The sequence below is a fragment of the Bombina bombina genome, chromosome 3 (assembly GCF_027579735.1).
Source record: "Bombina bombina isolate aBomBom1 chromosome 3, aBomBom1.pri, whole genome shotgun sequence".
NCBI lineage: Eukaryota > Metazoa > Chordata > Amphibia > Anura > Bombinatoridae > Bombina > Bombina bombina.
In genome coordinates, this window is record NC_069501.1 from 469,831,845 (window position 1) to 469,847,393 (window position 15,549).

General features: G+C 36.8%; 1 protein-coding gene across 3 annotated transcripts; it reads left to right on the forward strand.

Moving 5' to 3' along the window:
• The first annotated feature begins 2,121 nt into the window (after nt 1-2,121).
• Nucleotides 2,122-15,083, forward strand: LOC128651724 (triggering receptor expressed on myeloid cells 2). Of its 3 annotated transcripts, none has more exons than XM_053704709.1 (4): nt 2,122-2,222; nt 5,741-6,149; nt 13,003-13,113; nt 14,657-15,083. In XM_053704709.1, exons 1-4 carry the CDS (start codon nt 2,177-2,179, stop codon nt 14,838-14,840), a joined length of 750 nt encoding a protein of 249 aa, XP_053560684.1. In that variant the 5' UTR covers nt 2,122-2,176; the 3' UTR covers nt 14,841-15,083. The 3 variants fall into 3 exon arrangements, with proteins under 3 accessions (XP_053560684.1, XP_053560685.1, XP_053560683.1); XM_053704710.1 differs by lacking the exon at nt 2,122-2,222 and adding an exon at nt 3,026-3,169 and having other exon boundaries at nt 13,003-13,060; nt 14,657-14,798; XM_053704708.1 differs by lacking the exon at nt 2,122-2,222 and adding an exon at nt 3,028-3,169.
• The last annotated feature ends 466 nt before the right edge of the window (nt 15,084-15,549 follow it).

Below are 15,549 nucleotides of genomic sequence, written 5' to 3' on the forward strand. Positions count from 1 at the left end.
TCAAGCCACAAGAGGATAATCATGAATAAACAATTCAACAATAGACAAACAGTCCCCTGTTTATGGCTACAAGATATCTTTTGGTGTGTTATGAAACAATGTCCACAGTCAATATGAGGGGTAGCACTCAAAGACAAACAACGTGGCGTCTGATGGGTAAATACATTAAATCCTCTTACCCTTGATGTCTGCCACTTGTCCAATGTATAGTCCTAGGATGTAGGATCGGGGTAAAAACCGGATCAGCTCGCCTTGCGGGGTACATTGACTATGCTAGTCCACCCGCGGTAATCACAGGGCACACGCCATCCTGACGGGTATTCCACTTCCGGTTCCGGTTACCTCCATCACGGCTTCTGTGCTGGCGCTCCGGTATGTTGTCCTCCCGAAAAAACAATCCTGGAAAGTGAGGTTCCATGAGTGTATCATCCACTCCTCATAGAGAGCTCGCCCATTAGCAACGGCTATTCCTGGGTTAGTGCAAATACACTGCTGTTCCTTCAATATGTCGAGGCTGGCCAAGTAAAAATATTAAACTTGAGAAAGAAAAAAGACTCCGGCCAGCCTCTAGACATAAAAAATATACATATTTTATTAAAGCAGACAAGAGCGTAAAAATTTTTACAAACAAAGCTACTCAGCTAATACTGTCTTACGAGTTTCGGCTGTAGTGGCCTTACTCATAGACATATTAGTTAATGGTTCATTCCGAGTTATATAGCCCCAGACTGATTAACTAATTAGCAGATGCTGAGTGGTTTCTTAAAGGTACCATTACCACCTTTACCTGAGAGAGAAAATTTGATACATATCACATATATAATTAGATGCATACTTTATAAATTTGATCAATTCCTATCATAGATAATATTTAAATAAAGTCAGTAACATTTGATGAGCTGTAAATTTAAATCTAAACCATGGCTAAGCTTTTAACACCTTCAATAAATGATAAACTTTTGTGTTTTTACTAAATACTTACCTATAAAATAAACCCTAAGCTAGCTACAATATAACTAATAGTTACATTGTAGCTAGCTTAGGGTTTATTTTTATTTTACAGGCAAGTTTGTATTTATTTTAACTAGGTAGAATAGTTATTAAATAGTTATTAACTATTTAATAACTACCTAGCTAAAATAAATACAAATTTACCTGTAAAATAAAACCTAACCTAAGTTACACTAACACCTAACACTACACTACAATTAAATAAATGACCTACATTAAATACAAATAAATAAATTATATTAAATTAGCTAAATCACACAAAAAAACACTAAATTACAGAAAATAAAAAACAAATTACAGATCTTTAAACTAATTACACCTAATATAATAGCCCTGTCAAAATAAAAAAGCCCCCTATCAAAATAAAAAAAACTAGCCTAAACTAAACTACCAATAGCCCTTAAAAGGACCTTTTGCGGGGCATTGCCCCAAAGAAATCAGCTCTTTTTCCTGTAAAAAAAAAAAATACAAACATCCACCCAACAGTAAAACCCACCACCCACACAACCAACACCCCAAATAAAATACTAACTAAAAAACCTAAGCTCCCCATTGCCCTGAAAAGGGCATTTGGATGGGCATTGCCCTTAAAGGGCATTTAGCACTAGTGATCAGTTGTGCAAAAAAAAAATGTAAGTCATTTTATCTTTATGGCACATATGAACTAGCACTGTCTAGCTGTAAAAAGCAAATAAAAGGCACTGCGATAAGAGGCGGCCTGCAGGGGCTTAGAAACAGGCAGAGATTTAGAGGTCATAAATACAATGCTGATTGTGCAAAAGCTGGGGTAGTAAAAGGCGTTATCTTTTTAAAACATAAAAAAAATCAAGTTGAGTGTCCCTTAACAATAAATTAATTAATAATGAAACATTAATAAATAATTACATTTCAAGTTTTATGCTGAGAAAGATAAAAAATGTCAGCGTTATATTTTGCACTTCATTCACAAGTGTGTGTAATTATAAAATGTCACTACAAATAATGTATACCAGAGTACCAGAGATACCAGCCTGTTCTTTCAGCTGACATTTAATGTCCCCTTCCTGTGATCATGTGGTGAGCATCATGCACCTACTCGTCACAATTTCACAATATTCAGTACATCTGTTCTCTTAGGTTCCTCTTTGCAAATTCACTTTTTTTCGGATCTGATTGCCTCTACATAATGCACACTTCTTGTCTCACACTGCTTATCTTCAGCTGCCTGATGGGTAAGAAGCTCTCATTATTGCTGTGTTTCTGGGTTACCACAAAGCCACTTAAAGAAGGGGGTACGTTAAAGTGAATGTCCATTTTAATGCTAAAGTGCCCGTTTTTTAAAAAATACGATTAAAAACAGGGGCACTTTAATTTATCAAAATTTACATTTCACTCCTGTTGAGAGAAAAAAAACTTACCTTTTAATCTGCACAGCAGCTCCAGCTTCCTCCGCCCGTCGCAAAGCCTCTTCCTGGGTCTAAAATGAGGAATCCGGCTTCCTCCAATCACGGCATTGAATCAGACACTGATTCCCCCAGGGGGGAAGCCGTGATTGGAGGATGACCTATCCATCATTTCTGACGTCAGAAATGGCTTGCGACGACCGGAGGAAGCTGGAGCTGCTGTGAAGATTAAAAGGTAAGGGTTTTTTTCTCAACAGGAGTGAAATGTAAATTTTAATGAATTAAAGTGCCCCTGTTTATAATCAAATGTTAAAAACCGGGCACTTTAGCCAAAATTGACATTCACTTTAAAGATTACCCTGTTCTGTGAAATACATTTAATAGCAATACTAGGGTTGCCAATTTATTTTTTAAGAAAGTAAGGGAGACTAAGGAATTGACAAATCAACAAATTATACAGTGGTTACTGAAAACATTTTTTTTTACAATTTGATACAGTTCAGTGCAACAGAATTCTTCATACAAATCTGTGAATCATTTTTCTCATTTAAAGAGAAACAAAACCAATCTTTTTCTTTCATGATTTAGAGAGAACATACAATTTTAAACAACTTTCCAATATACTTCCATTATCAAATTTGCTTAGTTCTCTTGGTATCATTTGTTGAAGAAGCAGGCACTACTGGGAGCTAGATGAACACATGAAGCAGAAATGCACTACTGGGATCTTGTTGAAGAAGCAGCAATGCACTACTGGGAAGTAAATGAACACATTGGTAAGCCAATAACATATATGTGCAGTCACCAATCAGCAGCTAGCTCCCATCTCCTAAGTCTACCTAAGTATGTTTTTCAACAAAGGATACCAAGGGAACGGAGCAAATTAGATAATAGAAGTAAATTGGAAAGTTGTTTAAAATTGTATGCTCTATCTGTATCATGAAGGAAAACATTTAGGTTTAATGTCTCTTAAAGGCGGGGTAAGGACACTAAACGGTCCAATACATCAACTTATTAACTAAATAAGAGTACAAGAGTACAATATTAAAGGATTTTTTTTCTAAGATAAGATAAATAAGAGTCTGTAAAAAAAGTTTGGCCAAATAAGGGGGATCCCTGAAAATAAGGGAGGGTTGGCTACCCTACTGCACTCTGAGACAATGAGGAATATATGCTGAGTGTATTTTATTCTTGCAAGCTGAATATTGAATACTATATAGTCTGAATAATGTACCTTTTTAGTAATAGTTTTCAGTATCTGGTATTTGTAGAATCCCACATAAAAACTGCGGTTTTTATTTACATGTAATTATGTTTATGCATAAATTGATGCTATGTTTTTTTAAAATAATTGAAGGCAATGCACAAGCAAAGGTGTACGTATTTGACATATTGGTTTTAACCATGTAATTACTTACGCATTTTTATTTGTGGTTTTATGCTAATTATGTATTTTATATACTTTGATTAGTCTATGATTAAGCTTCCATATGGAGCAAAATGTGTAAGGATATCTTTTAAAGGGACATGAAACTTCAGATTAAACTTTGCTGATTCAGATAGAACATGAAGTTTTAAGAGACATTGAAATTTACTTCTATTATCAAATTTACTTTGTTCCTTTGTTGAAAAGCTTACCTGGGTACGCTCAGGAAGTGCAATGCACTACTTGGAGCTAGCTGGTGATTGGAGACTATGCACATATGCCTCTTGCCATTGGTTCATCATAAGTGTTCAGCTAGGTCCAAGAAGTGTTATGCTATCTGGAGTTGACTTTAACCCCTTTGCAGGGTTTAACTACATTAATGCTCTAACTCAGAGTTGTTTTAACTCTTTTATGTCTCTTTAGTTTTAATTAAACAGATGTTTTTTATGTATGCATTTGTTGTACTCTATGGACTAGATTACAAGTTGTGTGCTATTTAGTGCTTTTGCTCGAGCATAAACTTTGCTACAATTAATCTTTTTGCACTTGTCGGGTAGCGTGCATATTACAATTTGAAAGTAAAAAGTTTGCGCATGAGAAAAACCTGACGCACTCTAACCAAAGGAGTTTGAATATCGAAGTTTTGAACTCTGTGGTCCTCTCTGCATCTGACATCGGTGGTACCAATCGTTGGTGGTGTGGGGGGGTTAGGAGGGAGGCAGGAGGACGGCCCATTGCTGGAGGGGGGCAGGAGCAGGTGAGACCGCTACACTACGAAAAAAAAACTTTTGGTGGAAAAGCGATCTGGGAGGGGGGAGCAGCTACACTACAGAAAAAAAGTTTTAAAAAAAGAAAATAAATAATAATTATAACTGGGTACTGGCAGACAGAGGCTAGAGAGGGGGGAGGTTTAGAGAGCTGTTTGGGGGGGGGGTCAGGGAGGTGGGAGGGTAAGGGGGAATCCTACACTGCAGAAAATAAAAAAAATATATAAAAAAAACAACTAATATTTTCATACTGGCAGACTTTCTGCCAGTACTTAAGATGGGGGTGACCATTGGGTAGTGGGGGAGGGAAGAGAGCTGTTTGAAAGGGGTCAGGTAGGGATCAGGGGGTGGGAAGTTTCAGGTGGGAGGGTAATCTCTACACTAAAGCTAAAATTAATCTTGCAAGCTACCTGATTAACCCCTTCACTAATGGGAATTATAAACGTGTGGTGCACAGCTGCAATTAGCGGCCTTCTAATTACCAAAAAGCAATGGCAAAGCCATATATGTCTGCTATTTCTAAACAAAGGGGATCCCAGAGAAGCTTTTACAACCATTTGCGCCATGATTGCACAAGCTGTTTGTAAATCATTTCAGTGAGAAACGTAAAGTTTGTGAAAAAGTTAACTATTTTTTTTATTTGATCGCATTTGGCGGTGAAATGGTGGCATGAAATATACCAAAATGGGCCTAGCTCAATACTTTTGGTTGTCTACTAAAAAAATATTTATAGTTTTGATAGGTAAATATAAAAAAGGCTCTTTTTCTGTTTAAATGTAGTGATGTAGTCTGAAATACCCGGTCCTTAAGAGGTTAAAATGGTATGCTCTGTCTGAATCACAAAATAAATTTTTTGGGTTTCCCTTTAAACACCTCTTGCTTTTGTGTAAAAAATGTAATTTGTCCCCAATCCCTAGAGAGGCCAAAAAGCAAATTCTGTAACCTAGCAATGCTGCAAACCAAATAGCTGTTTGGTGTAATTTGCAGCATGTTGAAAACATAGATTACAGCTGTTGCTTTTGGCCATTCTGGGGAAGTGAGACAAAATCTAATTGGGATTGCTTAACTGTTTAATTCTTAGATTCTAGCTCTTCCTCCTGCCTTGTCAGGTGAGTTTTATTATTATAAATTGTCTCTTCTTGTTGTCCAATCAGGTCTATATGATGCAAAGAATAAGACTGTGTTATCTGCTTATTCTGGAGAGACTATCATAATCCAGTGCCCATACAAGCCTTATTCTTACCGGTGGGAGAAGAAACAGTGGTGTAAAGAGGATGATGCCGGTCAGTGCCATTCTGTGGTCAGCGCTCGGCGATATTGGTCTTATACGAAGAGAATAAATGGCAGCATTTACATCTATGATGATATAAACGAGGGGTTTGTACAAGTGAACATGAGTGACTTAAAGCCAGAAGATGCTGGCATGTACCAGTGCCAGTCAGTTTATTATGGAGGGGTGAGACTTCTAAAAAGGATTGAAGTGAGGGTGCTGGAAAAAATGATTCCTAGTGACTTACCTGAGATGGAAAGAGTCCAGAAGATCATCTCTGGGAAACCCCAAAGGTCAGTCATTTCCTCCTCTAAACTTGATCATCCACTAGCAATTGAGAGATTATCAAGGAGCACAATGAATGTTAAAAGTCTCTATTGCAATGTTTCAGAAACTCCAGTCCTTAAAGTGCCAGTAAACGTAGAAAATAATGTTATATATTTCTGCACATAGTGCAGAATTATATAACATTATTTTTGTGCTAGCTTTATGTAACCTAATATTGCATTTTTTATTAAAAAAGAGGGTTTTTCAGACCCGCCCTCTGAGCTCTACTGGTTTTCCCTCAGAGCGCATCGGGCCAGCTGTCTAGTCACAGCCCGGCTGACCGCGCCATTACACTCAATATAGCTCGCTCCCGCTGTCAGACAGAGCAGGAGCGAGATACATTGAGTGTAATGGCGTGGTCGGGCCGGGCTGTGACTAGACAGCTGGCCAGATGCGCTCTGAGGGAAAACCAAACCCGCTCAGTAGAGCACAGAGGGCGGGTCTGAAAAAAACTATTTTTTTAATAAAAAATGCCCGGCAATATTAGGTTACATAAAGCTAGCACTAAAATAATGTTATATAATTCTGCACTATGTGCAGACATTATTTTCTAGGTTTACTGGCCCTTTAAGTACTCTTAACAAGCCAGATTTTTATATCTAAACTAGAGCACAGGTGAAATAATCAGCTGATCAGTAACCATGGTAACTAGCCTGCTTTCACCCATCAGCTGATTATTTACCCTGTGCTCTCATTAAGATTTCATGAAAAACTGGCCTGTTAATGGTACTTAAAGGGACATGAAACCCAAAAATTTTCTTTCATGATTCAGATAGAGAATACAATTTTAAACAACTTTCTAATTTACTTCTATTATCTAATTTGTTTCATTCTCTTGGTATCATTTGTTGAAGGAGCAGTAATGCACTACTGGTTTCTAACTGAACATATGGGTGAGCCAATAACAATCATTATATATCAGCAGCCACCAATCAGCAGCTAGAACTAGGTTCTCTGCTGCTCCTGAGCTTACCTAGACAAACCTTTCAGCAAAGGATAACAAGTGAATGAAGCAGATTAAATAATAGAAGTAAATTGAAAAGTTGTTTAAAATTGTAAGCTCTGTCTAAATCATGAAAGAAAAATGTTGGGTTTCATGTCCCTTTAAGGACTCAAGTTGAAAAACATTCCTACTTTCCTTATTTATCATTTTCCTTGTCCTGCTGTAGCATATGATATGTAAGAAAACTACCTAGTAAAGGTATAGCTGTTAGTACCTTTAAGAAGTAGGGGTGCTACAGTAATAAATGTGCCACCTCCAAAGTAACTGCAAAACAATTGTGTGTGTGAGAGTGTTTGTGTGTGTGAGAGTCTTTGTGCGAGAGTGTTTGTGTGTGTGTGAGAGTGTTTGTGTGTGTGAGAGTGCTTGTGTGTGTGAGAGTGTTTGTGTGTGTGTGAGAGTGTTTGTGTGTGTGTGAGAGTGTTTGTGTGTGTGAGAGAGTGTTTGTGTGTGTGAGTGTTTGTGTGTGTGAGAGTGTTTGTGTGTGTGTGAGAGTGTTTGTGTGTGTGTGAGAGTGTTTGTGTGTGAGAGAGAGTGTTTGTGTGTGTCAGAGAGTTTGTTTATGTGAGAGTGTTTGTGTATGTGAGAAAGTGTTTGTGTGTGAGAGTGTTTGTGTGTGTGAGTGTTTGTGTGTGAGTGTTTGTGTGTTTGTGAGAGTGTTTGTGTGTGAGAGTGTTTGTTTGTGAGAGAGTTTTTGTGTGTGTGTGAGAGTGTTTGTGTGTGTGAGAGTGTTTGTGTGTGTGTGAGAGTGTTTGTGTGTGTGAGAGAGTGTTTGTGTGTGTGAGTGTTTGTGTGTGTGAGAGTGTTTGTGTGTGTGTGAGTGTTTGTGTGTGTGTGAGAGTGTTTGTGTGTGAGAGAGAGTGTTTGTGTGTGTGAGAGTGTTTGTGTGTGTGTGAGAGTGTTTGTGTGTGTGTGAGAGTGTTTGTGTGTGTGAGAGTGTTTGTGTGTATCTGTGATTGTTTGTGTGTGAGAGTGTTTGTGTGTGTGTGAGAGTGTTTGTGTGTGTGAGAGAGTGTTTGTGTGTGTGAGAGTGTTTGTGTGTGTGTGAGAGTGTTTGTGTGTGTGTGAGAGTGTTTGTGTGTGTGTGAGAGTGTTTGTGTGTGTGTGAGAGTGTTTGTGTGTGTGAGAGAGTGTTTGTGTGTGTGTGAGAGTGTTTGTGTGAGAGTGTTTTTGTGTGTGAGTGTGTTTGTGTGTGTGTGAGTGTTTTTGTGTATCTGTGATTGTTTGTGTGTGCGTATATATCTGTGTGTGTGTATATCCCTGGCTATATATGTATGTGTGCAATTATTCCTTCCTCAGCTCGCTGCCATGTGAACAAGAATATTCTCTTTTTAGATATGAGAATAAGTTTAAAATATGTATTAGTATATAATTGTATACAAAGAGTTATATTCTTAAGACAAATGTATATTAGAAGCGTATAACGGCGTAATACAAGTTTACGTATGACGTCATTAAAAAATTTGGAGTAGAAAAAGTGGGACCACTAAGAAATTTTATGGGATCACTAGCTTTTGGGCAACTTTTTCAACCCCTGTAGATATAGATATATACAGTTATATATAACTGCATAGCAATATCTATTTAAAAATAGTTATAACATATTCCCCTATGTGCAGAACATTGGAATGTGAAACATTTACAGTTAATGCACATTATAACACTTTATTAAATATGAATATTGCATAAACACAATTTTACATGTTTTCATTTACTTGACTGCAAAGGGCTCCATTGCATTTATATACATATGTCTTATGTCTTATGTGTGTACATATGTATTTATGTGTTTATATGTATAAAGATGTCTGTAAATACATATATTTATATATATATATATATATATATATATATATATATATATATATATATATATATATATATATATATATATATATATACATAAATACATATGTACAGGCATGTATCTGTATGTATATTTATGATAAAGCCCTTTGCCTGCCTTTTTTTTCTAACACCTTTTAAGGTAAGGTTAGGTTGTTCATTTTGAAAGGTATTGTTAGTTTTTTTGTGTTAGGTAAGGTTAGTTTTTTTGGGTAACTTAGGCGGTGTTAAGTTAGGGTGCTTAGCTGGTTAGGGGGTTTAGATGTTAGTGGGTATTTTGCAATAGGGGTTGTGGCGGTTTAGGGGTTAATAGAGTTAGGGGGGTCGTTTGCGATGTGGAGGTGTGGTGGTTTAGGGGTTAATAGTGTAGTGGGGTAGTTAGCAATTTGGTGGTTTAGGGGTTAATAGAGTAGCGGGGACTTGCGGTGGGCTATGTGACATTTTAGGGGTTAATAGTATAGAAGGGACTTAGCTGTGGACTATGTGGTGGTTTAGGGTTAATAGTGTAGAGGGAACTTGCGGAGGGCTATGTGGCGGTTTAGGGGACTTTCCGGTGGGCTATGTGCCGGTTTAGGAATTAAAAGTGTAGAGGGGACTTTGCAGTGGGCTATGTGGGGGTTTAGAGGTTATTAGAGTAGGGGGCTTATGGTGATTTGGGTTAGCATGCAAGTATTGATGTTAGGTTTTTCCACTTTTCTCTCTACATTGAAGTCTTTGGTGGAGTACGTTAGTGCGGACGCAATATTCTAACTTCTGCTCTTTGTGACGGGTTAGTGCGCAAGAGAAAAAATATTTACTTTCCACTTGTAAAACACAAGCTACCTGATGCACATAAAGAGCAGAAGTCGAGTGTCGTTAACGGGCAAGCAAGAGCGGTAATTACTGATCCACCACTCATAATCTAGCTCTCACTGTTTACACATCCTTGAATAAACGGCACAGTTTCACATTGGCTGCAATGCGGAAAGAAAATCAAAGCCATTTTAAAGTGAATGTAAAGTCAACTGCAATCTGTCACGCCACATGAAACATAATCTAAAAATAACTAGACTTTCATTCATCATTCCTTTAAAAAATAATACTCACAAATTTGAACTCTGAAGTCTCTCTCTATTCGCGCCGCATCTCTGCCCGCTATAGATCAATTTTGAGTGACAGATTTCTCAGATTATTCTGTCTAATCACATTTCCCCACCGGGGGGTTCTGCCCCTTTCCTCCTACGTCACATTATTATTATGCGCATGCGCTAATCCCTATTTATCGGATGAAACCTAGATGTTTTAGAGTAGGGTTTTAGAGTAGGGTTGGGTGTGTGGGTGGTGGTTTTAATGTTGGGGGGTATTGTATTTTTTTTTTACAGGTAAAAGAGCTGATTACTTTGGGGCAATGCCCCGCAAAAGGCCCTTTTAAGGGCTATTTGTAATTTAGTATAGGGTAGGGATTTTTATTATTTTGGGGGGCTTTTTTATTTTATTAGGGGGATTAGATTAGGTGTAATTAGTTAAAAAAACTTGTAATTATTTTATTATTTTCTGTAATTTAGTGTTTGTTTTTTGTACTTTAGTTTATTTTATTTTATTGTAATTAATTTAATTTAATGTAGGGAATTAATTTAATTATAGAGTAGTGTTAGGTGTAATTGTAACTTAGTTTAGGTTTTATTTTACAGGTACTTTTGTATTTATTTTAGCTAGGTAGCTATTAAATAGTTAATAACTATTTAATAACTATTCTACCTAGTTAAAATAAATACAAAGTTGCCTGTAAAATAAAAAAAAACTAAGATAGCTACAAAGTAACTATTAGTTATATTGTAGCTAGCTTATGGTTTATTTTATAGGTAAGTATTTAGTTTTAAATAGGAATTATTTAGTTAATTGTAGTAATTTTATTTAGATTTATTTAAATTATATTTAAGTTGGGGGTTTAGGGTTAGACTTAGGTTTAGGGGTTAATACATTTAATATAGTGGCGGCGGCGACGTTGTGGGCGGCAGATTAGGGGTTAATAAATGTAGGTAGGTGGCGGCGATGTTAGGGACGGCAGATTAGGGGTCAATAAAATGTAACTAGTGTTTGCGATGTGGGAGTACGGCGGTTTAGGGGTTAATATATTTATTATAGTGGTGGCGACGTTGGGGGCAGCAGATTAGGGGTTAATAAGTGTAGTTAGGTTGCGGCGACATTGGGGGCGGCAGATTAGGGGTTAATAAATATAATGTAGGTTGCGGCGATGTTGGGGGCATCAGATTAGGGGTTCATAAGTATAATGTAGGTTGCTAGTGTTTGCGAGGCGAGAGTGCAGAGGTTTAGGGGTTAATATGTTTATTCTAGTAGTGGCGATGTCCGGAGTGGCAGATTAGGGGTTAAATTTTTTATAGTTTTTGTGATGCGGGAGGGCCTCGGTTTAGGGGTTAATAGGTAGTTTATGGGTGTTAGTGTACTTTGTAACACTTTAGTTATGAGTTTTATGTTACAGCTTTGTAAAGTAAAACTCATAACTACTGACTTTAGATGGCGGTGCGGATCTTGTCAGTATAGGGTGTACTGCTCACTTTTTGGCCTCCCAGGCAAACTCGTAATACCGGCGCTATGGAAGTCCCATTGAAAAAGGACTTTTTAAAAAGTGCGGTACTGACATTGCGTGACGGCCAAAAAGGTGTGCGGTACACCTATACCTACAAGACTTGTAATAGCAGCGTTAGGGAAAAAGCAACGTTAGGAAGCATAACGATGCTTTTTCACTCATAACGCAAAACTCGTAATCTAACTGAATGTGTTCAGGCCCGAGGAGTTATTTAAGATTTAGCACAACACAATACTAAATGCAAGCCAATAGATAATAAATTAATAGTCATGTGATCAGGGGGCTGACAGAAGATGCTTAGATACAAGGTAAATGGGTAATAAAGGGATTATCTATCTTTCAAAACAATAAAAAATATATTGTAGATGGTCCCTTCAGAAGAAGTCTCAATGCGCACACACACACAGACTTGTGTATGTTTAACTATAAATTCATAGATATGTATATCTATATAGACCAAATATGACTTCCAGCAGCAGTGGGATCAGATAATAGGAGTAAATAAGAAAGTTGCTTAAAATTGCATGCTCTATCTAAATCATGAAAGTTTAATTTTGACTAGACTGTCCCTTTAACCACCACAAAGGGGTTAGGCACATTGGCCTAAGTTCATAGACTCTCATGAGTTTGCCAAGAGATCTCATTGTAAGGCATGAGCATGTTCAAAATTCAATGGGCATCTCTTCTCCTGTCTTTTACGGAGTTCATTAGTGGGCGTCCCTGGCCAGAACATGATATCTTGCACATCAGACAAGAGTAACAGGCAACACAGAAAAAATATTAATAATAATAATTACTTGCAACACTTTGGAAACACACTTGCAAAATGGTTTGTTTAAATGTGATTGTAAAATAATTTGCATTTCCGTTTTGTTATGGTTCTCTCGCTGAATAGAAAAATGCTGTCTCTAAGGGCGGACTTAGAAAATTCCAGAATATTCTAGAGGAGTGGTCACAATTTTTCACCCTACTCCTTAGCCCAGAATGCCAAATTAATTGACTCTTACCCCTGTGAAGAAATATTCTTGTAAGAAACAAGTTTTAGTGAATCTAGGCCTGTATCGTGTTACGTAAAACATTGCTACTTCTGAGCAGGACAGCTTAGTAAATGGTGGCTACATGTGTAAGTGGAACCTGATTGGTTGTGTCTTACTCAGGAGCAATGTGTTGTGGCTCTCAAGCAAGACTTTACCTATGCGTTTAAGCCAATTATAGAAATAGAGTGACACCAATACAAGTATTACAAGTGCTGCAAAAATATAGCATGTCATTTTTGTATTGCAAGGACCCTTTAAAGTTTAAACTATAGGACTATTATTTGTATTGTTTTAACAGGTCCCCAGTGATATGTTGTAAACCTTTTGTATATGTGCTTTATGTTTTCAAGGTTTCCATCTGAATCTAGTACCTTATTTATTATTGGAAGCAGCGTTCTATTCATCAAGGTACTTCTGCTGGGCGTGGTTTATGTTTGGGGGAGGAGTAGATACAAAGTCAGGTGAGAATTAAAAATTGCCTTTGGGGATGTGAGGTCTGTGCATCAAGTCACCTGTCAGTAGTATCCTTAAAGGACCATTATAAACAGTAGAATTGTATAATCAACAAATACATAATAAAAGACAATGCAATAAAACTTTCAAATGAGCAGATTTTTTTTTCTAAAATGTTTAAAATTTCCTTCCATTTTCCTGCCCCCTATGTCATGTGACAGCCATAAGTGAATCACAGACTCATATATGTATACAATGTGAACTTTTGCACATTCTTGGTAGGATCTGGTGGCTCAGAAAGTATGCAAGACTGTGCACAATTTGATAATGGAAGTACATTGGAAAGTCTCTTAATATTTTGTGCTTTATCTGAATCATGAAAGTTTTTTGTTTTTTTTAATTGAACCTGACCATTATTTGTTTTCTTTCTAAAACCTGCTTTGTTCTCTTAGTATCCCTTGTTGAAAAAGAATACGCACATACAGTATCCTACAGCTGATTGGTGTCTGCACACATTTGTCTCTTGTGATTGGCTAACTAGATGTGTTCAGATAGCTGCCAACGTTCTTTCAGCAAAGGATAACAAAATAATTAAACAAATTTGATAATAGAAGTAAATTGGAAGTTGATTAAAATTGTATGTTGTACCTGAATCACGAAATATATTTTTGGGGTTTCCTGTACCTTTAAATAAGTTCATGATGACTAACAAAGCATTCAGAGTTAGGATGTTGAAGATGCTATAAGACAATAAGAAACTTCAGCATTTGTAAAACACAAAATAAAAGCTGTCATGATGTGATTTATTTGCTATATTGTATTAAAGCTTTGTTGTCATGACATTTGATACCCATTCAGAATAATGAGTAATAAAGATACTCATTATTACCAATAAACTAACGCGTTTCATGGCCAACCTATTGGTAATTTTGCTCATACTAATTGACTATTGACTAATGTAGTTTTTAATATTAGTCACTTTTAACTATCTGCTTTTAGCTAACCATTAGTATTCCTCAGATACTTTTACTATATATCTCTTGGTTACTTGCCACATTCAGTTCATTGTAACATTTCTCAGTACAGTGTATACCTTGAAATGAGACAGACAAGAGGCTAGATTACAACTGGAGTGCAAAAATATTAGCGCTATTGAGCGCTAACACCAATCAAGTTAAATAGTTAAATCAATAGTGCTCTTATTCTTGCACTCATATTACAAGTTAAAAAGAAAATGTTTTGGGTTGAGTGAAGGTCTCAAGCATATTAAGATCTGTGGGTTGGATAACTCAGCAACGCTAATTTCCTCTTCCTAAAGACTTATATGGGGCACACTACAAAACCCTGTACTGGCTTTCATTTGAGCGTTAACCCAAAGACTGTGCATTATTCTGAGCATGGATCCACAATATTTGTAATGCACCCTGCAATATCAATAGAGCTCAATTTGTAATCTGGACCAAGATGTATTCAAATCAGTATCAGGACTTGATTGCCTCTCTGTATCACATGTGTATTTGAACTTAATCAACCTACCTGTGTGTTTTCTAGAGTGGACCCTGAACCTTACCTCCTCTCAACTTCTGAGGAATCAATTCCGGCTGAAACAATACAGATCGGTTCCCTTGATGCCAGCCCTAATGAATACATGTATGAGACGCCTACTTTAGTACCGCTGTACATCAACCATGTACTCATGAAAACACATCCGAACCGCGCCAACTGGCAGACTTGATTAGGGCCCCTCCTGGGAAACAGCCAGCAGAAGGGAATGTTTAAAGTGAAATAAAAATATGTATAAAAATGTAATTATGTATGCACCAAACCATGTTCTATATCATTTTAAATACTTCAGTGATATAAATTGCTGTTAAAGATGTCTCATTATTGCAGCAGAAAAACATGTAAAATTACATGTGGTGACAACCTATAAATAAACTGACAAAAGATGAATAAAAATGTCATATGAAGTAAATAACCCTGTATGATTCTTTCAATCAGATTCAGTAAAACATAATATTTGATACAGATACGTAACTGTATTTTTTACTCTGACCCCCAGAAAACCGACCCTGCGACAAATTGCTTGTTCAGTGCAGGAGCTAATCTATATCTGTGCCTAATTGGCTACAACAAAGGAGATAGGATAAATAATGGTCAAGGGGTCAAGGGATGTGTCCCTAGACTGTAAAACCATGCAAATTATGCTAACTTTTTTTTATGTTTTTGCATGCAATCTTTTGCAATGTATGTAAAAAAAATAATTAAAGGGACGCTGAACCCTGATTCGTGATTCAGATAGAACATGCAATTTTAAGCAACTTTCTAATTTACTCCTATTATCAAATTTTCTTCATTCTCTTGGTATCTTTATTTGAAAAGCAAGAATGTAAGTTTAGATGCAGGCCTATTTTTGGTGAACAACCTGGGTTGTTCTTGCTGAT

Bases quoted from the DNA above. Each gene is read 5' to 3' on its own strand.
- LOC128651724 (XM_053704708.1), top strand. From the start codon at position 3,106: ATGCACTACTGGGATCTTGTTGAAGAAGCAGCAATGCACTACTGGGAA. The intron at 3,170-5,740 runs GTAAGCCAATAA...TTGTCCAATCAG, and splicing joins GGAAGTAAATGAACACATTG to GTCTATATGATGCAAAGAAT. The intron at 6,150-13,002 runs GTCAGTCATTTC...TATGTTTTCAAG, and splicing joins ATCTCTGGGAAACCCCAAAG to GTTTCCATCTGAATCTAGTA.